Source organism: Geotrypetes seraphini, chromosome 2, assembly GCF_902459505.1.
Source record: "Geotrypetes seraphini chromosome 2, aGeoSer1.1, whole genome shotgun sequence".
Taxonomy (NCBI): domain Eukaryota; kingdom Metazoa; phylum Chordata; class Amphibia; order Gymnophiona; family Dermophiidae; genus Geotrypetes; species Geotrypetes seraphini.
Window position 1 is genome coordinate 137,542,990 of NC_047085.1, and position 26,815 is coordinate 137,569,804.

Sequence of the window (26,815 nt, forward strand, 5' to 3'; positions counted from 1 at the left end):
ATGTGGTCGCTCCAGTACTCTCTTCTGTCCAGATGGTCTCTGCAGTGCCTCTCCCTGCAGATGCAGTTCCCTAGACTTTGGGGGCAAAGATTAGTTTGCGTTGGTGACTCCAGGGGGTTGCCTCTCAGAATCAAATCATGGGTGACCCTCACGACCAATGTCAGCCTGAGTGACTGGGGGTCTCACTGCTGTGGTTGCCCTCTCCAGGGTAAGTGGACCCCATTGTAAAGCAAGTGGTTCATAAATCATCTGGAACAGAGAGCCATTTGCTTGGCATAGAAGGTGTTGCACTCTTTCCTGATAGGGAAGGCAGTCAAAGTGTTTTCAGACAATGCCACTGGGGTTGCTTATGTGAACAGACAAGGAGGCACCAGAAGAACTCCCCTACACTTGGAGGCACAGATGTTCCAGTGGGCAGAAGTTCACTTACAAGTTCTCTCAGCTGCCTACGTGGCCTCTGTCCAAGAGGGCATTCGCTCTCATTGTGCAATGCTGGAGAAGACCAAAAATGGATCTAATGGCCACAGCCAAGAACGTGAAGGCAGATCACTTCTACAGTCAAAGAGCCGACCAGGAAATCACAGGGCTGGATGTGCTCATTTAGCCCTGGCCCTCCGATCTCCAGCTCTGTCTTTCTTCTGTGGGCCATGGTGGGTAAGATCATCCACAAATAGTGAACTGTCAGGGGCTGGCGATTATGGTAGTTCCAGACTGGCCCCACTGGCCTTGGTATGTGGATCTGATACATCTGCAAAATGGCCTGTCTCTCAAACTGCTGGTTCATCTGGGACTCCTCAGTCAGAGTCCAGTTCCCATGGAGAATCCAGAGCGCTTTGGTCTTACTGCTTTGGTTCTTGAGCATATGCCTCTAATTTGGAAGGTTTACTGGGAGGTTGTCGTTACAACTCTCCTTAGAGCAAAGACTTGATGTTTGTGGCTTATGCAAAGACCTGAAAGTCTTTCCAGTTATGATGCGCCAAGGAGTGGGTGGAACCTGAGAAGGCTCCTATCCCAATCATTCCAGCATTCCTACAGGCTGGTCTGGAAAAGGGCCTAGTGGTTTTGTCTCTCAAGGTTCAGGTAGCTGGTCTTTTTTGTTTTTAGGCCCAGAGAGGCATGCGTTCGTTAGCGTCTCATCCAGTCGTTTTGAGTGGGTACTCAAATTGCGATCTCTGTTGTGCATACTTTTCAAGTCATGGGGGCCTCAATTTGGTTCTTAAGGGCCTATCTCGGGCTCTGTATGAGCCTTTTCCAGATGCATCCCTAGTGGATTTTACGGTTAAGACTGTGTTTTTGGTCACCATTGTCTCAGCAAAGTGGATCTCAGAATTACAGTCCCTTTCTTGTAGAGAACTCGTCCTCCGGTTTACAGAGCTGGGTGTTTCTCTGTGGACAGTACCTGCCTTCCTACTGAAGGTGGTTTCTGACTTCCATATCAATCATGAGATTCATTTATCTGCCTTTAATTCCATGGGTTCAGCAAATTGCCATGCAGAGGCTTGATGTACATGGAGTCCCTCCTGCACTACTTGGAGAGGACTAATGATTCCTAACTAGCTGAACACCTTTTTTGTGCTGACCAGCCACTCAAGAGGAGACAAGCCATTTTCCAAGGCTTTCGATTGGCAAATGGATTAGCATGGCAATTTCATCTTCCTACATTGCCTGTGGTAAACAGCCCCCTATCTCAATTGCAGCACAATTGACTGGAGGTGTGGCTGCTTCCTCAATGGAGTCCCGGGCTGTTTTGCCTGATGAAATCTGTAGAGCAGTTACTTGGTCTGCTCTCCACACTTTTACGAAGTGGTTGTGGCAGTTCAAGAGGATGCTGATTTTGGATCCTCGGAACTGTGGGCAGGCTCCTCTGTCCCTCTATAGATGTCTGGCACTGCTTTGGTACATCAGCTACTGTACAGAATCCTATGTCTTCGCTACTGAATGAAAGATTAGATTTTTACCTTGCTAATCTTTCAGATAGAAGACCTAGGATTCTGTATGCCCCACCCTGTCAAAACTTTCGATTTGCCTGATTCCTGCCTTGGATGTTCCTGTGTCTGTCTCGGGACCTTTGCTCCTGCCTCTTCTCCTGTACCTAAGATTTAGCAGAGACAAAACTATAGGAACATGAGGGCTCATATTCCTTTTCTCTTTTGAAGGTGGGTGGGTTATAGCTCCTACTAATTGCTCTTAGCAGTTTGGTTCCTAGCTACTCATGTGCGTAATTTGAATAAAATTGTTGTTGTTAAATGTTTATTAATAATTGTTTTTTTATCATAAGTTACAGAACAGGATATGGTTTGTTGCCAGGGAAGCTCCTCATACTCTTCCTTCTCTTTTCTTGTGTTTCAGTTGAATTCGATTGTTTTGGTACCAACTGAAGAGGGAGTTAAGAACATAACATAAGAACATAAGCAATGCCTCTGCTGGGTCAGACCTGAGGTCCATCATGCCCAGCAGTCCGCTCACGCGGCGGCTCAACAGGTCCAGGACCTGTGCAGTAATCCTCTATTTATACCCCTCTATCCCCTTTTCCAGCAGGAAAATTGTCCAATTCTTTCTTAAACCCCTGTACTGTACTCTGCCCTATTACGCATTCCAGGTGTCCACCACTCGTTGGGTAAAGAAGAACTTCCTAGCATTCGTTTTAAATCTGTCCCCTTTCAACTTTTCCAAGTGTCCTCTTGTTCTTTTATTTTTCGAAAGTTTGAAGAATCTGTCCTTCTCTACTCTCTCTATGCCCTTCATGATCTTATAAGAGTTGCTTTCCACTGCATAAGGGGTGGCGTTCAGAGTTGGTTTTTTTTTAAGTGACACACCTTCTGCAGATTCATGACTAATGGGAAGTAACAGGTACTGTACAGAATCCTATGCCTTCTATTTGAAAGAAGATTAGCAAGGTAAGAACTTAATCTTTCATTATGTATTTTTATGGATATGTTGTAAAAGCCACTAAAGTCGCACTCTATGATCTTTTTTTCAGATCCAAATTGTAAATTAGATGATAAAGCAGAAGATGGAGAAGCGACAGATTGCAAGAAGAGGCAGGAAGAGGGGGACGAGTTAGAGGAAGAAGCTGTGCACAGCTGTGACAGCTGCCTCCAGGTGTTTGAGTCACTAAGCGATATCACAGAACACAAGATTAATCAATGTCAGCTGACAGGTAAACAATACTTATCACTTTGTGGCTTCTTTCTCAGTTCTATTTCTGATTCCACTTCTTTTGCCATCTCTGCTTTTATTCCCATGTGAATGTTTGGAGGAGGGCATTTATTAAAAGACTGTATGACAACTATAGTGAGGCATAATGAAAATTATTATTCTTAAGACCTTATGAGTTAATTGAAACAAATACATTTTGACAAATTTTGCTACTGAAGTTTTTATGTTCCAAAGTTTTATTTGAACGTCCCCAAGATCAGTGCCCCATACATTCTTAGATATTTTTGAATAATCTATCAGGACTTCAGACATGCCATTTGGTCACCTCATAATTTTCTGGTAACCCAATGTTTCTTAATGGCTATGGCTAGGGCAAATGAAGAAGCCATAGCCATTAAGAAACATTGGGTTACCAGAAAATCATGAGGTGACCAAATGGCATCTCTGAAGCCTAGATAGATTATTCAAAAATATCTAAGAATGTATGGGGCACTGATCTTGGGGACGTTCATTTGAATGATTGATCAATGCCATATGAACGACTGAGATAATTACTTCCAAAGTTTTATTTGGCATCCAATAAAAACTTGTGTGTCGCTTTTAGTAGTAATATCCTCTTTCTTTTATCTGTTTAGTTGTGAGCGAGGATAGTTGTTTGCATGTTATACTTAATTTCATCCCATGTGTTAAGTATAACATCCAATAATATACTGAAAACAAAATTTATGAGACCTAACTGTGCCTTCAAACCAAGGCATTGAAAAGTTAGGATAAACCTTGAGAATTTATTACAAAAAAGAAATCTTGGTTTAATACTATAAATGGAATTGCAAAATTCATAAAAACCTCAAATAAATGGAGGGAATCATAAATCTTTTTGAAAAAGATTTGAAGAATTTTAGTACCAGTTCTAATAAAGAAACAGATAAATGACGGTCTGAATGCTGGCATCAGATAACCGTACTTTTTTAAAATTAAAACTTTTGTCCTTTATTTGATGTGGTGAACTGTCTGGAAGCAAGGAGTGTTGTTATTTATCAATCAATCTGTTTTCTTTTTCTCAAGAACATTTTGTATCAAGAACATTTTGTACCAAACAGTTTTAAGACCCACTGTGTGTAAAATTATTCTGTATTTCATCAATTATATGAAACTCGCCCAGAATTTACTCTCCAGGGATGAAATTAACTTGGATTTCTGCCTCCTTTCCCTGCTATGCCGTGCTTTCTATAATGTAGGCACCTATCAGGTGTCAATCACACTTAGACACCTTTTACAGAATCGTACCTACCGGTGCTTAACTTAAAACTTTAGCGCCTTTAATGTAGGTCAAGGTTTTAAAGGTCTACATTGTAGGCACCTAAGTCCTTTAGAGAATTGTGCCTAGCAGCACTCGAGTCCTCCTCTGCTCCTAAGCACGCCTACTTTGGCGTTAGGCACCTACCTTTTCTAGAATTGCGCCTAAGACGATAGGCCTATAACGCAATTTTTAATTGAGCTTGTTAAAGCTCATAATTTACTAATTAACCCCCTCCAAACACAGACACACTTTTATCAAGCTGTGCTAGAGGTTTTTAGTGTGGGCCGGCAAGTTGAGCGTTGGAGCATTTACTGTGCCAGCTTGTGCTAATAACCTCTAGTGCAGCTTGATAAAAGGAGCCCTAAGTTAGGCACTTTAGGTGCCTTTTATAGAATTTGCCTCATGGTGAGCACAATAACTGGTGAGTGTATACATCACTACCCTATCCTAATGCAGCCTTCTCATTCTTTCTCCATCCCATTCTGCCATAATTTAGCCCTTTCATTCTTTAATCCATATCCTTCCTCCCCCCCCCCCCCCACTGATTAGCAGACTTCTTTCCTATTTCAGTCCCCACTGTGACTCTTTCCCTGTCCCCTCCTCTTTCATACACCAAGGTAATGCCTTTATTGCCTCTGTAAGCACACTAATTAGGCCAAAGATGCTGTTTATCTGGGCCTAACAGTTGAGAAAATGAACTCACCTCAGGTGTGCAACTGAGTAAGTTTCTAAAATTCTAATATAATTAAAATGCACTTTTGTTTTTCAAAATGTTTAAGTCTTAAATTTTTCTGTAATTCTGCCATAATCCACCTAGGGACATGGCCACCGTATAAGAACTACTAATCCTTGTGTGTTAGGCACTTTCAAGATTGTTGCGGTCCCCAGCATTCAGCCTTCCCCCAACCCATCCCAACCTAGGCATGCTCTCGCGCTCTCTCTTGGGGGTAAATGACTGGTGTGGGATATATATGTATACTTTGCCGTTGAGCAACAGATAGGACCAACCTGCTCTACCACTATTAGATATAGATCAGTGGTCTCAAACTCGCGGCCCGCCAGGTACTATTTTGAGGCCCTCGGTATTATAAAGAATGTTTCTTTATGGAAAACTTGTGCTTTAAGTGTCCGGCAGTTGCGTTCTGTAACGTTGCCCGCCTCACTGCTGTAACCTCTCGCAAGCGCTTTCCTGCATCTATATGCGATTGTCCTCTCCACTCTACCTCGCTACTCCACCTCGCAATCATCTACAGACACAGGAAAGTATTTGCGTAAGGTTACAGCAGTGAGGAGGGAAACATTCCAAAACATAAGGTAACTATTGGAGGCAGTGCAGGTTGTGCTGGAGGAGGTGAAAGCTGAAGGCGGTTGCGGACGCGACTACCGGACACTTAAGGCATAAGTTTTCCATAAAGAATCATTCTTTATAATACCGAGGGCCTCAAACTAGTTGGTCCAAAATCTTGTCTCTTGCAGTTGATACTTTGATAGTTTTTCACTTTCTGCATGTTGCACTGCTTTCAGCTGTTTAAATCTTTCCTTGATTGCTTTTGTTAATTTCAGATAATCCACATTTTGGATTTGTAGGTACTTACCTCATGCAAGGTTGTCATTTCTTTAATAAGACATTAACTATTTTTTCTGCGGCCCTCCAAGTACCTACAAATCCAAAATGTGGCCATGCAAAAGATTTGAGTTTGAGTTTGAGACCGCTGATATAGATGTTTGCTTCTTTCTGTGAGCCTAATCCCTCTTGTCAACAGGTTTAGAAAACTTTTTATTGTTTGCCAGGTATTTGTGTGTGCTTTATGCGTTAATTTTAAGTGCTGCACAATAATGCCAGCTATTTTGCCATTCATATATTGAAAAATATTTCTAGTGCAATGTGTCTAGTGGTCCTGAATACTGGAGTCTTGTATCTGAACCAGCAAGTTGCTTACAGAAAACTGTCTATCATGTTTTCCAACTCCACCTTCTTCCTAGGGAACTGCTCCTGCCCCCTCAGTTTGTTTTCTACATGCAACTTGCTTGGAAGTGTTTTTGATCTGCTCTGCTGTTTTATTATTTTTGCTCAGTGATCTTTGGAGGCTCAGTGCCCAGAGGTTCTCACTTGGTGGGATATCTGCCTGGGAGAAAGCGCAGACTCACACGGCGGAAGTCAGCTGCTAGCAGGATCTTCCCCTCGGGGACAACTACCTAGCCAGCCTGCTGATATTTTTTTGTAGAGCTCAGGGGCAATCCTCTGAGTAGCTGCTAACATCCCTGATTTAGTCAGGAGCTTGAGCATAGGTTTTGTGGATGTCTTAATGCTCTCGGTAACCTATCTAAACTGGGCCTTCGCTTGTCTGGTCACACAGACTAGGCAGACTTATTTTATTAATGCACTGTAATAAATAGGTGTCATTTAAATTTGGTGAGGTGAACAGTCATAGATGAATCATACACCCTTCATATTTTTGTTTTGTGAATTTATGCAAAAGGTTATACACCAGCTACAAGATTTGTATATGAAATAATTATGTAGATTTTATACCTGTTTCTAATGTGCTTTATCCCAGGACAACATGTGGGTGAAGTCACCGACGGAGCCCCCTAGTGGATGTTTTCGCAAGCAGACTTGCTCGAAGACCTTCAGGCTTGCGATTGGCCCATGCATGCCCCTCCTGCAATGCCTAGGGCATGCGTCTCCTCAGCGTGTCCTCAGTTCTATGTTTTCCGCGGAGCCAGAAGCACTGCTCCCTTGCTTCGCGAGATATTGTTGTCCCTCTAGCACCGCGGCTTGTTTGGTTAGTTCCTGTTGAGACGCTATGCTCGCGTCTTTCATTTCATTTTATTTTTTTCCAGTTCGTATATTTGACCAGGTTCCTGGTCTTTCTCTAGCCGCCTGGCCTTGCGGGGCCGCGGCCGTCTTGTTTTCTTATGTCCCGGCCTCGTTCCGGCTTTAAAAACTGTACTAAGTGCAACCGGGTTATCTCCATCACCAATCCTTATCGTTGGTGTGTGGAGTGCCTGGGTGCTGAGCACTGCGCTGTCGTGTCCCCGTTGTGCGAATTTGCAACCGCGGGCTCTTTGTCGCATGGTGGCTAAGATTCTTCAACTGTTTGGCCCCATAGATCCTGCGGGACAGGCCTCGAGCTCGGCCTCGGCGCCCTCGTTGGGTGCCTCGGCCTCGAAGTCCCCGTCGGCCTTGAATGCTCCGGCCTCGGCCCCTCCTGCAACTTCAGCCTCGGGTAAGTCTCCCCTTTCCTCCTCAGGTGTGCCGGAAAACAAGCATACCTCTGAGTCTCATGTCAGCGCCACCTTAGAAACATAGAAAGATGACGGCAGATAAGGACTACAGCCCATCAAGTCTGCCCATACCATTGACCCCCTTTTAAGTCTACTGGCCCCCTTAACTCTACTGACCTGCTCTATTGAGTCTATATCCTAGTGACCCTATTTATTGGTATGACTCCCGCAGTGATCCCACATAGGTATCCCATTTGTTATTGAAGTCTGGAATACTGCAGGCCTCGATCATCTGTACTGGAAGCTTGTTCCAATGCTCTATCACTCGTTCCGTGAAGAAGTACTTCCTGACGTCTCCACGAAACTTCCCTTCCCTGAGTTTGAGCGGATGTCCTCTTGTGTTCGAGGGTCCTTTGAGAAGAAAGATATCATCTTCCACCCTCGACCCGTCCCGTGATGTACTTAAATGTCTCAATCATGTCTCCCCTCTCCCTACGCTCCTCGAGAGTATAGAGCTGCAATTTGTTCAGTCTCTCTTCGTACGAGAGACCCTTTAGCCCCGAGACCATCCTGGTGGCCATCCGCTGAACCGACTCAATTCTGAGCACATCTTTACGGTAATGTGGCCTCCAAAATTGCACACAGTATTCTAGATGAGGTCTCACCATGGCTCTGTATAATGGCATCATGACCTCAGGCTTCCTGTTGACGAAACTTCTCTTGATACAACCCATCATCTGCCGTGCCTTAGATGAAGCCTTCTCCACTTGAGTAGCAGTCTTCATGTCTGCACTGATGATCACTCCCAAGTCTCGTTCTGCTGTAGTCTTGGTCAAAGTTTCTCCATTCAAGGTGTAAGTTCTGCATGGATTTCCATTTCCGAGATGCATGACCTTACATTTCTTGGCGTTAAAGCCCAGCTGCCAGACAGAGGACCAACTTTCTAAAGTACGGAGGTCCTGTTCCATAGTATTCTGCAGATTGTAGCCGTTTATGATATTGCATAGTTTGGCATCATCAGCGAATAAGGTTACCTTACCTTGAAGCCCTTGAGTCAAATCCCTAATGAATATGTTGAAGAGGAGTGGACCCAGGACTGAGCCCTGCGGCACTCCGCTGGTCACTTCCGACGTTTTGGAGAGGGTACCGTTAACCATCACCCTCTGAAGTCTGCCACTTAGCCAATCTTTAACCCATGCAGTTAGTGTTACTCCTAACCCCATCGATTCCATCTTGTTCAGCAGTCTGCGGTGTGGGACGCTGTCAAAAGCCTTGCTGAAGTCAAGGTATACGACGTCTAAGGACTCTCCTGAGTCCAGCCTTCTTGTTACCCAGTCAAAGAAGCTAATAAGATTGGACTGGCAGGACCTACCCTTGGTGAATCCATGTTGACTGGGGTCCCGGAGATTCCCCTCATTCAAGACCGTATATAATTTATGCTTAATTAGTGTTTCCATGAGTTTACACGCTATTGAAGTGAGACTCACCGGTCTATAGTTCGCAGCTTCAGCCTTGCAACCCTTTTTATGCAGAGGAATGACGTTAGCTGTTTTCCAGTCCAACGGAACTTTCCCCGTGCTTAGTGAGAGGTTGAAGAGCACGGCCAACGGTTCCGCCAGAACATCTCTCAATTCTCTAAGCACTCTTGGGTGTAAATTGTCCGGTCCCATGGCCTTGTTAGCTCGCTGTAGACGTCTTCAGGTGTGAACTCAAAATTCTGAAACGGGTCTTCCGCAATTTGTTTTGCCTTCAACTGTGGTCCGTGTCCCGGTGCCTCACAGGTGAAGACTGAGCAGAAATATTAATTTAGTATTTCGGCTTTTTCAGAATCCGCCACCGCGTAGTTTCCGTCCGGTCTTCTAAGGCGTATTATGCCGTCTGTGTTCCTTTTCCTATCACTAATATACCTGAAGAAAGATTTGTCCCCTTTTTAAATGTTTTTTGCCAAAGTTTCTTCCACTCGAAGTTTGGCCTACCTAACTGCTGTTCTGACCGCTGCGGACCTGGTCTTATATTCTACTTTAGTTTCCCTTCTCTGCGTACGTTTGTAGGAAAGAGATGCTGTTTTCTTCTCCTTAATGAGGTGCGAGATCTCCTCAGTGAACCATTGGGGTTTATTGTTTCTTTGCCGTTTATCTACCGATTTTATGTAGCGATTAGTAGCTTCGTGTATGGATGATTTCAGGTACGACCACATAGCTTCCACATTTCCGGTCTCTGCTTGGTCCTGCAGCGTCTGATGGACGAAATCTCCCATGCGTGTGAACTCGGTGCCCCGGAAGTTAAGTACCTTTGTTTTTGTGATTGATTTAGGGAATCCTTTCCTAAGGTTGAACCATACCATATTATGGTCGCTGGAGGCTAGCGTATCTCCTACCAAGACCTCTGAGACGCTTTCCCTGTTGGTGAGTACCAGGTCAAGGATCGCCTGGGCCCTAGTGGGCTCTGTTACCATCTGTTTTAGTTGTGCACCGTTTATGGAGGCCAAAAGCCTCTTGCTGCTACTGGTGGTTGCTGAAAATGTGTTCCAGTCTGCATCAGGCATGTTGAAGTCCCCAAGCAGTACAGTGTCGCCCCGTTGAGTGATATTCTCTATGTCCTCGATTAATTCCGTGTCCAAGTCTTCCATTTGGCTTGGGGGTCTGTATACCACACCAAGATACAGGCATTTATTGCCACCTCTTGCCAGGTTAACCCAGAGGGACTCCCCGGTGTATTTGACATCTGTGATCCTGATGGTTTTGATGTCTTCTTTAATGTATAGTGCTACCCCACCACCTAACCTGCCCTCTCTGTCATGACTAAGTAGATTGTACCCCGGTATAGTCATATCCCACCCATGTGAGTCCGTAAACCATGTTTCGGTTATTGCCACCACGTCTAGGTTGGCATCCCTTATTTCAGTTTCCAGCTCTAGAATTTTATTGCCTAAACTGTGAGCATTAATATACATGGCCCTCCACACATTGTGTTTGCTAGGTCGCTGTAAGGCGTTTTCCACCTGAGTCTGTGTGGCTCCTAGAGAACTGTTTGCTATGTGTGCCCTTACCTTGGGCCTTGTCGGCATCTTCGAGACATCACTCTAAGCGTGCCTCCTCACGTAGGGAATACTCTTCCTCGAGGTTGCCCCTGAAGGAGTGCACTGCTGCACCTCGGACTCATCTACCTATGGTCTCGGTGCCTATGTTCGAGGACATGCTTAAAGCTATTATTACCACGCAGCTTTCCTCGGTGGTGAGCCAATTAGTCCCGACTTCAACGCCTTTGACTTCGGTCTCGACCCAGTCGCGGACTGACCAGCCTGAGCATCGCCTCGTCTCTCGAGGCCTCATCCGTAAGACTTGTCGGGTTCTCTCGAGTGATTCTTCGTCCCCTGAGTCACCGGTGACATTTTGGGGGTCTAGGCCAGGGGCCCGTTTTTCCCCCGCTACTGCGGCGAGGCTCGCCTCTTCTAAAAGACCCCGGTCTTCCCCGCTCTGTCGGGGCAGGTCTTCAGCCTCGAGGCCATCCAGACACACGCTTGTCCTCGAGATGGACTCTAGTGTATGTTCCCCAATCGAGGCGATTGCCAGCCTTTGAGGGGCCTGCTTTGAAGCCGGTTGGGGAATTCTCCTTTACCCCTTCTTCTCCGGGGCTTCGCCAGCGGATCCCTCAGACCCCGGGGTCTTCCCTAGTCCATCTGGCACGGGGCCATTCCTCGACACCCACTAGACACCTTAGTCGAACCTCTTCGGTCTCCTGTTTAAGGGAATCTGAGGCCCTGGCTTACTATTCCAGGGAGGTTTCTCCCTCTTTCTCGGCCGCACCCAGGTCCTGATCGGAGTCTACCCTGGAAGATGAATCTTCTTCTCGGACCTCCTCCTTTTCTCGTTTCATCTCTGACATGGGCAGAGCTTTGAATTTGGATCTTCAGTCCGACTCCCCCTTTACCCAGGAATACCAGGCGGAAATGGGAGTTGACCATCCGCCTCGTGAGGCGCTTCGCCTTCCTTAGCATCAGGTTCTCTGGCAGACATTTCTCCGGAACCTGGAGACACCATATGCGGTCACGTCTATTCCCTCCAAGTTGGAGTCCCGTTACCGAACAATCCCGGTGAAAGGGTTTGAAAGTGCTCAGCTTTCCCACCAATCCTTGGTGGTTGAGTCTTCCTTGAAGAAGTCTAACTCCTCGAAGGTTTATGCTGCCATCCCCCCGGGCAGGGAGGGCCATACGATGGACAAATTTGGTCGCCGCCTTTATCAGAATTCAATGATGGCGAACCGTGTCCTTAACTACAGTATTATATTCACATCCTACCTCCGGTTCTGTGTGGATGCTCTCCATTCGTTCCGAGAGGTCGTGCCAGAGCCTTGGCATCAGGAGTTTGTGTCCTTGAAGAGACCCTCTCCCAGCTCCGCCTGTACATGTTTCAGGCCTCTTACGACGCCTTTGAGTTGTCCTCGTGAGTTACAGCCTTTGCGATCGCCATGAGTCACCAAGCTTGGCTTCGGATTGTGGATATGGATCCGAATCTACAGGATCATCTTGCCAATTTCCCGTGTGTGGGTCATGAGCTCTTCGATGATTCCATCGAGGCCGCCATGAAGAGCCTCTCGGAGCACGAGCGGTCCTTCACCTCTCTAGTGAAACCTAAACCGAAGGTTCCTCTGGCTCAACCTTATAAAATTCCTCTCCGGTGGTATCCACCAAAGTCCACCCCTGCCTTCTTTTGGCCTCCTTCGAAACGGCCGCAGCAGCAACATCAGGCTAAGGCCCAGCTGCTGGCCCCGGCTAAGCCCGGGCCGTCTTTTTGACAATCCCAGTATGAGCCTTGCCCTTCCTCATGGGGCCTTCCCCCATCCCCATCAGGGTTCGCCTCCATCATTTCTATTCCCAGTTTCAGAGTCTTACCACCAACAGTTGGGTGTTGTCTATCATCTGGAACGGGTACTCCCTTCACTTCAGTCAAGTGCCTCCGGACATGCCTCCAAGAGAGTTTCCTGCTGCTCAGTCTCAGCTGCCTCTCCTTCAGGAGGCTCGAGCCCTTCTTCGCCTCCGGGCAGTCGAGGAGGTTCCACCGGACCAGAGGAACACTGGTTTTTATTCCCGGTACTTTCTAGTACCCAAGAAGATGGGAAATCTGCGCCTGATCCTGGACCTCTGTGCTTTGAACAAGTTTCTGGTCAGGGAACGGTTCAGAATGCTCACCCTTCCTACGTTGTACCCCCCTCCTGGACAAGGGAGACTGGCTGTGCTCACTAGACCTCAGAGGCGACACGCACATTCCTATACACCCGGCCTCTCTCCAGTATTTGAGATTCCAGGTGGAGGATGTCCATCTCCAGTATCGTGTTCTTCCCTTCGGCCTGGCGGCCTCGCCGAGGGCCTTCATGAAGTGTCTCGTGGTGGTAGCTGGGGCCCTGCGTCTACCTCGACGACTGGCTGATCAAAGCGTCATCTCGCCACGAAGTCCTGTGAACGACGACTCAAACAATTTTGCTCCTTCAGAGCCTCGGCTTCGATGTGAACTTTCCCAAGTCCCACCTCTGCCCATCCCAGTCTCTCGAGTTCATCGGAGAGGTCCTGGATACGGGTTCGTCTCCGCTCCTTCTTGCCTCGGCAGGAGGCCCTTGTCCGTTTGTGTCGGAGAGTGACCCATCTGTCCTCGGTTCTGGCTCAGCTCGGCTCATGATGGTCCTCCTAGGTTACATGGGCTCCACGGTTCACGTGACTTCTTTTGCCAGATTTCACCTCCTTATTCCTCAATGGACTCTGGCATCCCAATGGAACCAGGATCGGGATCCTGTCTCTCGACTCATTGTTGTGACTCCTTTGTTAAAGCAGTCTCTCCGTTGGTGGATGCTCTCCTCCAATCTTTCTAGAGGTTTTCTATTCCATGCTCCTCCTCCGCAAAAGGTTCTCACGACAGACTCGTCGACCTACACTCAGGGTCTCTGATCCAGTGCCGACAGACATTGTCACATCAATCTGCTGGAGCTTCGAGCGATCTTCCTAGCTCTGAAAGCTTTTTGTCACCTGCTTCACGACTGAGTGGTGCTGGTCCGCACGGACAACCAGGTCACCATGTATTATTTCAACAAACGGGTGTACGGGACCCCTGTCCCTGTGCCAGGAGGCACTATGGCTCTGGGATTGGGCCATCTGCCGCAACATATTCCTTCGTGCGGTCTACATTCAGGGTCAACAGAATTGTCTGGCGGACAAGTTAAGCCGTCTTCTGCAGCCTCACGAGTGGTCTCTCCTCTCTGTAACCCTGGGTCAGGTGTTTGCTCAGGACTCCGGATGTCCATCTGTTCACGTCCCCCCCCCCTCAATCACAAGTTAACCCACTTCTGCTCCAGGGTTTACACCCCTCTCAGGATTGAAGTGGATGCCTCCCTTCTGGATTGGACGAACGAGTTCCTGTATGCGTTCCCTCTGATCCTGAAGACTCTTGTCAGGCTCAAGTCTTCGCATGCCACCATGATTCTGGTAGCTCCTCGGTGGCCCCAACAACCTTGGATCTTCCTTCTATTGCAACTCAGTTCCAGGGAGCCTCTTCCTCTGCCTATTTTTCCTTCTCTGCTTACACAGAGTCAGGATTCTCTGCTTCATCCCGATCTCCAGTCTCTGCACTTAACAGCTTGGTTCCTCTAGACTTGATGCTCTCGTTCCAATTCTCCCAGCCTGTGCTGGATGTCCTGGAGGCGTCTCAGAAGGAGTCCACTCGCCAATGATGCCATCAGAAGTGGACCCTCTTTTCTTCCTGGTGTGCTATTCGACAGCTGGAGCCTCTGTCCGCCTCCTTATCTGCTGTCCTGGATTATCTGTTGCACTTGTCTGGTGCTGGCCTTAAGTCCTCTTCGGTTCGAGTCCACCTCAGTGCTATCACAGCTTTTCATCTGCCAATTAACGGGAAGCCTATCTCGGTTCATCCTGTGGTTTCCTGCTTCATGAAAGGCCTTTTCCACGTTCATCCGCCCCTTAAACCTCCTCCGGTGGTTTGGGATCTTAACGTGGTCCTTGCCCAATTGATGAAACCCCCCTTTGAGCCGCTGGTGCAGGCTCACTTGAAGTTTCTCACTTGGAAAGTGGTGTTTCTTATTGCTCTCACTTCTGCCCGTCGGGTCAGTGAGCTTCAGGACTTGGTTGTGGACCCACCTTTCACTGTCTTCCATCACGATAAGGTGGTCCTCTGTACCCATCCTAAGTTCTTGCCTAAGGTTGTGTCTGAGTTTCACATCAACCAATCCATTGTTCTTCCTGTGTTTTTTCCGATGCCCCATTCTCACCCTGGAGAGGTGGCTCTGCATTCTCTTGATTGAAAGCGTGCGCTGGCCTTCTACTTGCAGCGCACCGCTCCTTATCATTCTGCTCCCCAGCTGTTCCTCTCTTTCGATCCTAATCGCATGGGTCACTATTTTTCTAAGCGGACCATTTCTAACTGATTGGCCGCTTGTATCTCTTTCTGTTACGCTCAGGCTAGTCTCTCCCTGCTGGGTCGAGTCACAGGCCACAAGGTCCGAGCGATGGCGGCGTCTGTTGCTTTCCTCTGCATGACTCCCATCGAGGAAATCTGTAAGGCTGCCGCTTGGTCCTCAGTTCATACGTTTGCCTCGCATTACTGTCTGGATGCTTTCTCCAGGCGTGATGGCCATTTCGGCCAATCTGTTTTGCAAAATCTGTTCTCCTAATTTGCCAACTCTCCCTTCATCCCTTTTTAGTTAGCTTGGAGGTCTCCCACATGTAGAGAATATGCTGCCTACTTGTCCTGGGATAAAGCACAGTTACTTACCGTAACAGGTGTTATCCAGGGACAGCAGGCAGATATTTTCGCAACCCACCCACCTCCCCGTGGTTGACTTCTTTGCTTGCTATCTGAACTGAGAACACGCTGAGGAGATGCATGCCCTAGGCAGGGCGGTAGGGGCACGCGCGCATGCACAGGCCAATCGCAAGCCTGAAGGTCTTCGAGCAAGTCTGCTTACGAAAACGTCTGCTAGGCGGCTCTGTTGGTGACGTCACCCACATGTAGAGAATATCTGCCTGCTGTCCCTGGATAACACCTGTTACGGTAAGTAACTGTGCTTTTTGTGTAAAGGATATGGCCTTCTACAAATATAGCCCAATGCTTAAGCAGTCTAGTGGAAATTTCCCCCTAATTCTATAAAAAGTACCATAAATTGTGCACACAGTTTTGGTCATGTATACAAATTGTGTGCCTAAGTTAATTGAATAACAAGCTAATTATCACTGATTGGAAGTTTAACAAGCAATTGGCAAAGATTAGATGTGTTAATTTAGGTATGGGATCCGCACATACAAGTTATGGACAAGTCAAAAAAGGGGGCATGGAAATGGGTGAATGGTCCTTCAAATTACATGCATAACTACAGCATTAGGGCCTCCATGCCTAAATTTAGGTGTGCATCAATTACAGTGAGAATTAACCCAACCTATATAGTTAATATATAAAACTGTTTTTTGCTTTTTTTTTTTCCGTAGATCCTCAAATGTTAGCCAGAAATTATTGATGTAAATGACCATGCCTAAATTTGTGCAGAATGTTATAACAGATTACAATGGCTTTATTTAGTTTCAGTCGTCATGATAGTGACTGAGAATTATCTATGTAAAAGATGACTTTTAAAATTTGTATTAAAATATATTTTACTGCAAGTTCCACTTGCAGATCCACATTGCACTGATTTGCCTTGACAAATTCAGCCTTTGTTTGAGAGTCCTAGATGTAGGTTTGGCCTCGGAATGCTTCTTTTTAGGTCTCGGGGAGAAAACTGAATGTTTTCTCTCTTGGGTTCTTTAATGGGGTTTATATTTGGGTGTGTGTGTGTGTGGGGGGGGGGGGGGTGAATCTATAGCAGGCCCTGATGCAAAGAGATCTTCAGTATCTAGAATATGACATTTCAATTGTGAAAGTTTATATTCACTGTGGATTTCAGCAGCTTAATAGCTTCTTGGTCAGTGCTGATGGTCTGTGTTTATAGCTGCAGCCATCATTTAACTTCAATAAATGAATATCTAAACCACTTTTTGAGCCCATTTAAAACCACAGTATGAATTGTTCCAGTCATTTTACAGTGTGAAATGCTATAGTGCACTTTTAGGGAGAAAGTTTCAAATAGCCTGCAAGGAACAGAGGAAGTTTAGTACACATACTTCATGTAATTTGTCTTTTAAAAATTTCCATCCAAGTACAAAGTAACCATGGGGGCATTCAGTATACTCGGCATTGAGAGGCGAAATCCTTAAAAAGCTGTCTGTTTGGCAAAACATGTCAGATTTATTCAGAATGCTTGAAAAGATAAGTGACTGTCTCTTTTTTACTCTTTAAAGTTTAATAAGGGTTATGGAGAGAGACGTATTGCTAAAAATTTTATTTAAATTAGATTAAAAAAACACATGACTTATGAGGAGGTGGGTGTGTAAAGCTCATGGCAATGAGAGGATAACTGAGCCTTGAGTGATTCTTCTGAAGTCTTGTTTAAAAATTATAAGGGTCTTTTTTGAATGGAATAAATCTGTCTATAAAATTTTGGGTGTTTACTCTTCTTTGAAAAGGTGGTTAATATATGGGGTTAAGAAATATGCATCCATGCTCAGAGGAGTGTCTCTTTCCCACAACTAGAAGTGCATGTGTAATGCTACTCATGAGTGTTTATAGCCACATTTGAACAATTTTCAGTTGGGCCACTCTGTTTTTGATGACTGCCCTTTTAACTTCCCCACAAATCCATATGCGGATGCATTCCATTTCCCTTGCAAACACATTTTTCAAAAACCACCTTCTTTTTGGTGATGGTAGTGCTGGGGGGTGGCAGGGAATAAGACTAAGGAAAATTTAAAAGTAATTTAAAAACATTCCTTTTTAACGATGCTTTTAATATTTAATTCAATAATTTTAAGGCCAGTGATTTTATTATTCTATGTTTTAGTGTTATTTATTTCCCTATTGTGTTTTTCCTTTGTTTCGCTTTTCTTTAATCAATTGTATTTCAAAACCCTATCTTACCTTATGTAATGAGAACATGTATTAAGTAATTACCCGATGTTATTATTTAAGTTTGTATTGTTTGTCTCTCATTGAATGTATTTTAAAATGTTCATCGCTTAGAATTTTGATTAAGCGATTAATCAAGAGAAATAATAAACTTGAAACTAAAAATGAATTTAAATGACCAAAAGTATGGCACTGCAATTACTGCCACATTGGGTATTAAAATGCAAATTTTGCAAAACAGTCAACCCCCTTTTAAAAAAAAAAATGTACAGAATCTCTAGATTACTCATTTGGTTAAAAAAATATTTTAAAAAGCCAGATCTAGGCATTAAATAATACATTCATTAAAAATAAAACAAATGTGCAATAAAGTCAAAGGATGATGTCTAAAAAGTACTATTCTCTCCTAATACATAAAAAGCACCAACTGCTACCCATAAGGCAATGTAAACAAACGGGCTTTTAGTAGGTTGCAAAATCTCCAGTAATCTCCTTTTAAAAAAGAAAAAAAATTCAAACAACTGTTAACATTCAGCTTCTGTAATATTGCTTTTTACCATAAAATGAGACATGTTATGTGATCTCTTTTTATAGTATCCCAAATTCTTAAAAAAAAATACATCAATGCAACGCTTTACATTTCTTGGTCACATTTTATTAGGTGCATGTGATCCTGTGCAGTAAGAAATACAGAGCTGAACTTTGCATAAAATGATTGTTTACAGAGAAGCCTGCATGATTTAAGTATGGAAAAAAAGTACATCTTGCTTAAAGTTGAGTATGTACTGTTATATTGACTTGATGGACAGTGTATCTTTAATGACCTGAGGAAATGAGCATGAGTAAATGCTTGGTGATTAGTTTTTCTTTATGAATAATAAAAACTAAAGCTGCTTTTTTTTTCCCCCCCTTCATTGGCTTTCTTACCATGTGGTATCACTTTATTAATCAAAATCCCATATTCCTTGCCTGTCTGTTTTTTTTCCTCCAAGAAGACATTAAGAGCTAGTTGGCACAGAAGAGCTTTGCAGACTCTATTGTTTTTTAGGTATTCTTTTTGTCCATCTTCCTCTCGAGATTGTAACTCGCTTTATCATGATGGAGGAAATGAACTTGCTTCATCAAATCTCTGTCTCTCCCCCTCCTCCTGTCTTTTGTTCAGTGCCTTATGATCAAAGTGGGACTAGCACTTGTGATCCATCAAGGGTGTTGACTCATTATTCTATTAATGTCCTGAGCCGTTCTTTTTCTTTATCTGAAAAGAAAATCCAGGGAAGGAAAGATGTTGCCAACTCCTCTCCACATCCCCTCAACTCTTTCCTTATGTGTGTTGACTGAGTGAGTTCAGATAGAGCAGGACTTTTTGATGCACAAGTAGTATTGGATACAGATATCAGTCCAATGGACTTATTTTCCTGCCATTTCCCTATTAGTAAATAAACAAAAAACACGCTAGTGTAATTGCTGTAACTTCTTAAAAGTCCTCTTGAAACTCCATATTCCTTATACTTTAATCAGTGGATAGATTGTGCTCAGAGACATGGAGGAAAAAGGGGACAGAAAGTCCCCAAAAAACCTCACCACCCAATCATTGCAAAACTTCCACCTTAACACACTTTTTTATATGTGCATGACTTGAAAGATTGTGTTATTAAAAAGCACTTATCTTTTATGTATAGTTCTTTGGCCTCGACAGTCTTCCAAAATGGGTGTCAGTCTCTGGTTTAGCTTGCAGTTCAGCTTTCAGTGAACTTCCGATATCTGCTGGTAATAATACATTTTACTTTTATTGACACAGTCTTGTCAATATTAAGAATTAAGAGGCATTGACCTGTTCCTATTTATTTCTGGTTTCTATTCTGTTTAGGGTGATTAAATGCTAATACACATATTGGTTCCAGGAAAATGTGGATTTGTTTTGGAGTCTATGATTGCTTTATTGAACCAATAAAAATAATTGATATACGTGTTGTAAATTAAGTTTTCAGGACCTGCAGATTTCTTCTTTGGGAACATGAAGGGTCCTTTGTGGAGCTAAAAGGTTTTGCACAGTAACATCAATGTCATAGTATCTAATGAAAAGTTAGCATTTGATTTTAATTTCTACCTCCAATGTGAGTTTACATAGTACTCAGCTTAATCACTTGAGGGGTACATCATGAACTGAAGTTGTAAGGAGGAATGTTTCAAGTAGACATGAGAAAATACTTTTACTGAAAAGGTGGAAGTTGCTTAGAACTATCTATAGTACTATCAGTCCAAGTGGTGAAAACCCAGTACCAAGGCAAAATCCAAGTGTTTTGATCAGATATAGAGGAGAGTGATAGAAACAAGGATAGGAAGTAGTATTGGGGGAGAATGTGGCGCAGTGGTTAAAGCTACACATTCAGCACCCTGATGATGTGGGTTCAAACACTGCTCTTGACCCTGGGCAAGTCACCCAATCTCCCCCATTTCCCCAGGTATATTAGATAGATTGTGAGCTCACTGGGACAGACAGGGAAATATGCTTGAGTACTTGAATAAATTCATGTAAACCATTCTGAGCTCTCTTGGGCGAACACTATAGAAAATTGAATGCTGAATGAATAAATATTGAATGCAGTACTTCTTTCACTTACTATTTTGGGATAAGGAAGCAGATTCTAGTGAGACTGACAGTTCCAAGGTAGCCAGGTGGGAACCAGCAGTACACAAGTTTCCAGAAACTGTTAACTAGTTGGTGATACCCTACTTGCAGTTTTAAAACTTAATTGCCTAAAAAAGACAGAGGCACATAAATCTCTCTGAAGAGGGTCATTGCTAACAATATATGCTGCATTAATGTGCGTTATTTGCTGCAGTCATAGCGGCCAAGGATAGAACTGCTGTTTACGTGGGTCTATTTGGCAGTTAAACTTGGCCAGTCAGCCAGTGAATATTGGCACTGACTGGGATATTCAGTGGGAGAGCCTGGCCAGCTGACTAATGGGAGGATGGTGATTATCATATGCTAATTGAATGTCTTAATGTATTCCTATTGAAGTGTTTCATTTGTATGGTGCTGATATTGTGGATACCTTTTATATGAATGTACTTTTCAAGATGCATGTTATAATGTAACACTTGGAGTCTGTTGTCATTTGACATTTTTACTGTATTTTATGATTGTTCTACTGTGCTGTGCATTTCTGATACTATGTCATGTTAATTCTATTTCCAGGGTTTAGTTTACTTCCTTGATTGAATTTATGCTTATATTTGATCATTTCACTACTGTTAACAAGATTGTAAGTTTTTTTATATAAGGTGTACCTGCATGTCACCTTGGGCAAATCTCTTCATAAAGGCAGATAATAAATCCTAATTAACAAAAATAAACAGTAACTGGGCACCACAAACTTACTGGTACTGAGTCAAGTTGATTTCTAAGGAGTTGTCTGCTGGTACCAATCCAGTTTACCCCATAGTTTAGAGGTGCTCAACTCAGTCCTTGGGTAACATGACCATTTATTTTTTTCATCAAAACAGGACATCTATTAATTGTCAGTCCCGCCCTAGTCCCGCCCCATCCCACTTCCAATTTCTTCCATTCATTTTTCATGTGCACATATCTTAATTCATAATGGTAACCATAAAATTAAAAAAACTCACAAAGCACACTATACGCAGAGAAAATGTTAATTATCATTTATATTTGGGGGGTTTCAAAGATGTCAAGGCAGATGACTTCAAAATATGCAATGTCACCTCATTAACTATAGAAAAATAGAAAAATATAGTGCAAAATATAGACAGCAGATATAAATTCTCAAAACTGACACATTTTGATCACTAAATTGAAAATGAAATCATTTTTCCTACCTTTGCTGTCTGGTGATTTCATGAGTCTCTGGTTACGTTTCCTTCTGACTGTGCATCCTTCCTTCCTGTGTCCTTAGTGCCCTCAGTGCCTCCTTCCTATGTCCTTAGTGCTCCTTCCCATGTCCTTAGTGCCCTCAGTGCCGCCTTCCTATGTCCCCCCCTCACTGCCTTCCAGCCTTTGTCCCACACCTCCCCTGAAGCCAGCCAGCCAGCCAGACTGCCTACCTACCTCCTTTCCACCCTGCTGCGTGAAAAAAAAACAACCTCCCTCCAGCACCCGATTCAACTCTCCCGTCCGCTGCTGCTGCTGATTGCCGCCCAGAAGCCTTCTTTCCGACGTCAATTCTGACATCGGAGAGGAAGGTCCGGGCCTCCCAATTGCTGCCTGGCTGGCCCGGAACGTCCTCTCATATGTTGGAATTGACGCCAGGAAGAAGGCTTCTGGGTGGCAATTAGCAGTAGAGGGGTGTTGTTGAATCAGCGCTGGAGGGAGATAAGGAGAGCAGCAGTGGCGGCGGACCGGGGGGAGGGGGGGGTTGAATTGGGCGCTGGAGGGAGTTTTGGGTGTTTTTGTTGGTTTTTTTTGTAGCAGGGAGGGAGAGGAAGCTATCGTCTGTCCCGTTGTCCCTGCACACAGCTTGGGGATGCTGTCCCTGAAAACAGGACATTTTGGCATCCCGAAGCTGTGTGTGGGGACAACGGGACAGGGGATCTAAAAATGCAACGGTCCCATTCAAAACGGGACGTATGGTCACCTTATCCTTGGGGCATATCAAGCCATTCTACTGGTAAGCATATTTTTCTTGTGTATATTCATTGTGTGTTTCCTGAAGACCTAACAGCTGATTATGTCCCAAGGACTGGATTGAGAAACTTTACAATAATCTGATATGTCACTCTCTGAGCCCTGTTGTCATGTCCAGTAGTGCTGCCAGATTCACAATTCGAATCGAATTAAATCAACATAAAAAAATCAGCTTCCTGATTCGGCGGACCCTCCCCCCTTGCCCCCTAAATCAGGAGCGTCTGTGCTGCTCTTGCTGGCTGGCTGCTACCACACCTGCATTAGAGGGCGAGGGGGGAGGGTCAGTCAGGAAGTGCTGGTGCCCGGCTTCCTCCCCTGGCCTCCCCCTACCATTTACCTTATAAGAGCAGCCTGCAGAGAATATCGCGGTGCTAGTGATCTTTGCACACTGCTTCAGAGCTGTTTCCTTTGCCATGATCCTGCCTCTGACGTCAGAAGAGGGGCGGTTACCGCAGCAGAGGAAACAGCTCCAAAGCAATTTGCAAAGATCGTTAGCATCGCAATCTTCTCTGCAGGCTGCTCCTATAAGGTAAACGGTGCGGGGGGCCGGGGGGAAGCTGGACACCAATGGGAGGCCAGGGGGAACATGCAGGCCTTCCGGGGGGGGGGGGGAGCAGTCCTTCGGGGGGGGGGTTGGGATGGGGGGACAGGCAGGCAGGCCTTCGGGGAGGATGCAGGCCTTCAAGGGGGGGGGGGGCAGGCTTTCAAGGATGGTAGCACAGGCCTTCAGGGGTGGGATGCAGGCCTTTAAGGGAGGGGACAGGCCTTCAGGGGAGGGGAGCCCTGTTGTAGAAGTACACGGAGGGAGGGAGGGAAGGGGGGTTCATAGAGATGTGCATATGCTGGACTTTGGGGGGAAGAAATAATGGGTCTAAAAATAGAGGAGAGGGAGAGAGATGGACAGTGGGATTTAGGGAGGGAAGGAACAGAAAGGGAGAGAAGTTGGACACAAGGGATGGTGTGGAGGGGGAGATAGAGAAACTGAATAGGAAGGTAGTTGGGAAAAGAAAGGGAGAGATGGTGAACCCCTGGGGTGGTGGGGAAGGAGGGAGAGATGCTGGATGAAAGGGTAGTTAAGAAAAGGTGGATCTTTGGAGAGAGATGAAAAAGGATAGATGCCAGACCTCTGGGGGAGGGAAGGGGAGGACAGAGATGGCAGATGAATGGTTAGCACGGAGAAAGAAGGAGACCCTGGCAAGCAAGTTTTCAGAAGGCAACCAGAGCCTGGGACCAACAAGATTTGAATAATGACCAGACAACAAAAGGTAATTTTATTTTCTGTTTTGTGATTACAATATGTCAGATTTGAAATGTGTATCCTGCCAGAGCTGGTGTTAGACCGCAAATGTGAGCTAGGATTTAACGGAGAGAGGAAAAGTCTTTTTTTGTTTATTTTGTTTACACCACAGCGCCAGTGTGGTTAGGAGAAGGCAAAGGGGGTGAAGAGGCTATAAAATAAACCCACCAGGATGTTTGAAAAAAAACAAAAAACACCCAATTGGGCAGGAAAATCGAATTGAAAAACCAATTCAATAGGCTGAATCGAATTGAAATTTTTTTTCCTGACTCATGCAGCACTAATGTCCAGGTTCTACTTCCAAGTGCTGGTTTACCTTGCCTCTACCGGTAGATTTACTGTGTTTCTTGATTCTTACATTTTCAACTTTTAGACCTACTTCATTATTTAGCTAGTTTTGATTGACTGATGGTAAGTATCTGTCCAAAACTTCTGATATCCTCCTGCTCATTGCTTTTAACTATGGTTTCCTCTTTCTGATTGTTTCACTTTCTTGCAAGTCTGATTGTGCCTTTGGAGTTTGACTGCTATTTCATGCTGGTTACCATTCAAATATGTTTTTGTGGTTAAAATCTTCAGATAGTTTGAAATAGATGAGAAAGGAGTGAATAAACACCTGGGCATCTTAATTCAGTACAGCTCAGATCAGATTCCACTGCTTGTCACTTTCTGATCACCCATCAACTTCAAGTTTCAAGTTTATTAGGTTTTTTATATGCCGCCCATCAAGGTTTTCTAAATGGTTTTACAGTCAGGTACTCAAGCATTTTCCCTGTCTGTCCCGGTGGGCTCACAATCTATCTAATGTACCAGGGGCTCTACCGTTACCTTTCAGATTGTCTTTGGAATTCATTCTGTGATTTGCATATTTTCTGGTAATATCGTTTTTGATCATTTGTTTTAACCTTGAGGATGGGAGCATTAACTCCAGAAATCTAGATAGGAAGGGCATAATCCTTTAAAGTGGGCACCAAAATTTAGATACTAATAAGCTCACTTTCAAAGCACTTAGGTTACTATGGAACTTTGTGTAACTAAGTGCTTTGAAAATGAGCCCCCAAGTATATGTGTAAATGTGCAGAAGATTGGCATATACTTGCATGAATGCCCAAATTATGGCTACATATTCTTCTGTAAAACAAGGTGCCTAAATGTAGTAGTTTATAGTTTTTATTTATATTCCGCTTTATACAAAGCAGGTTCCAAAAACACATACATACTAACCCCCCCCCCAAAAACCCCAAACCAAAACACGTTACAAAAACACATACTTGCAAGCACAGTCTTGTCTTAACTGCCTTGTGCTACATAAAATACACATCAGAAACAAACCACCCTGCCCTCACATACAGTATTTACTCAAATGCCACAAGTATCCATCCCCGTCTTTGTATCATTTATACATTCAAGTTATAAAACTACATTTTCTTCTCTTTACACTCATATTTCATCTGACAAAACAGATGATGTTTCAATAAATGTTTAAACAAGCATAAGAACATAAGAATTGCCGCTGCTGGGTCAGACCAGTGGTCCATAGTGCCCAGCAGTCTGCTCCCGCGGCAGCCCTTAGGATAAAGACCAGTGCCCTAACTTAGTCTAGCCTTACCTGCGTACATTCTGGTTCAGCAGGAACTTGTCTAACTTTGTCTTGAATCCCTGGAGGGTGTTTTACCCTATAACAGCCTCCGGAAGAGAGTTCCAAGATTCCTATCTGATGTATGTAACCTGGGTGTTTATTCCATTCTGTTTGGTCCGCACATGAAAATGTCACAGCCCACATGGTTTGCAAGCGCAACTCCTTTCTAGATAGTATCACCAAATCACCGTTAGCAGAATGTAACTTCGTCTACTTAGACGTCTTGGCCACCAGAACATTTAACTTTATACTTAATTTTCGATCAGAAAAACATCCAGGTTGAAAACATCCTAATCCTAACCATTTAGACATGGGAGGGGCCAGCATAGTAATGGACTGGCCACATAGACATCCCGACAGAGCAGTGAAACACCTTAGAGGGCACGGCTATGAACTTCACATAAGATGCCAGCTGTATATCTCATCATAACCCCCTTATAATTTAGGGTGAGCCCCCCAACCCCCCCATCCCAAACTTACTATACCCTCCTGTGTACCACCCCACTAGCACTTATGGCTGCAGGTGGCACCTATATGGCAGTATAGTAGGGTCTGGGTGGGCTCACACGTTCTACCATAAATGTAGTGGTTAGAGTGGGTTATTGGCCTTGGTTCTCCTCACTATGGTTCATTAGCCCACTCACCAGGCTACTTAAGACACCTGTGTGCAGCTCTACTAGGCTTCTCCATACCAGATGCTGCTTTAGAGACAAGTATGTTCCTTTTTCTCATTTTTATGTGGTGGTAGGGGGTCAGTGAGCACTGGGGGAGTGTGGGGTTGTCTTACCTTGATGTACACAGTAGTCACCTTTGTGGCACTTAGACCCTTCTAAAACAGGTCTAGTTCCAAACCTATAAATTCCATCCAGGATGTCTTGTAAAATGTCTAACCTACCCTTGAGACCGCTGATCTTCGCAAAATGTAAATTTGACCATGTTTCCCCACTTTTGTCCAAACTCCATTGGCTCCCAATAATAGCCAAGGTTCATTTTAAATGTTCCTGTCTAGCTTTTAAAATCCTACACAGTATTCTCCCTCCTCTAATCCCTCTATCTTGGAACTCCCAGAGTCCTGACAACACCAAAAACTTAAACTATCCTTCCCCTCACTAAAAGGTATCCTCTATGTGGGAAAATTAGGAAAATCTCTTTTCTTCAGAATCACAGGGCTGTGGAATAACCTTACTACTCCTCTGCGGAATCAGATCTCCTTCCAACTATTCTGTAAGCACCTGAAAACTAGTCTTTTCACAAAAACGTAACGCTTTCCTTCCTCCCTATACTCAATCCACCAAACTCAATGTGTTATTCTTTTCCTTTATTAAGCTCTTGTAAACTATGCCGAGCTCTATATTCATGGAGAGGATGCGGTATATAAACTTAAGGTTTATTTTAGTTTAGACTGCCCAAAGCCCGCCTATAACATGCTCAACCACGCTCATTTCATACTCTGGCCATACAGAGGCTGGAACACCTCACTAGACATACAGAAAGATGGTTTTGATTATTAATACTTGGACGTCCTGACAATTAGGATGTCCAAGTG

The 26,815-nt window shown here is 44.5% G+C and overlaps 1 protein-coding gene across 13 annotated transcripts in view; it reads left to right on the top strand.

The window, feature by feature from the left end:
• Positions 1-26,815, top strand: part of ZNF521 (zinc finger protein 521) — a 796,659-nt gene that overhangs the window by 102,779 nt on the left and 667,065 nt on the right. For all 13 annotated transcript variants that reach the window (XM_033933840.1, XM_033933831.1, XM_033933833.1 and 10 more), the window contains one exon: positions 2,981-3,160. Coding sequence is in view for 10 of the 13 variants with exons in the window: in XM_033933831.1 (XP_033789722.1) it covers positions 2,981-3,160 (180 nt within the window). In the remaining 3 variants the exon portion in view is untranslated. The remainder of the gene's footprint in view (positions 1-2,980; positions 3,161-26,815) is intronic.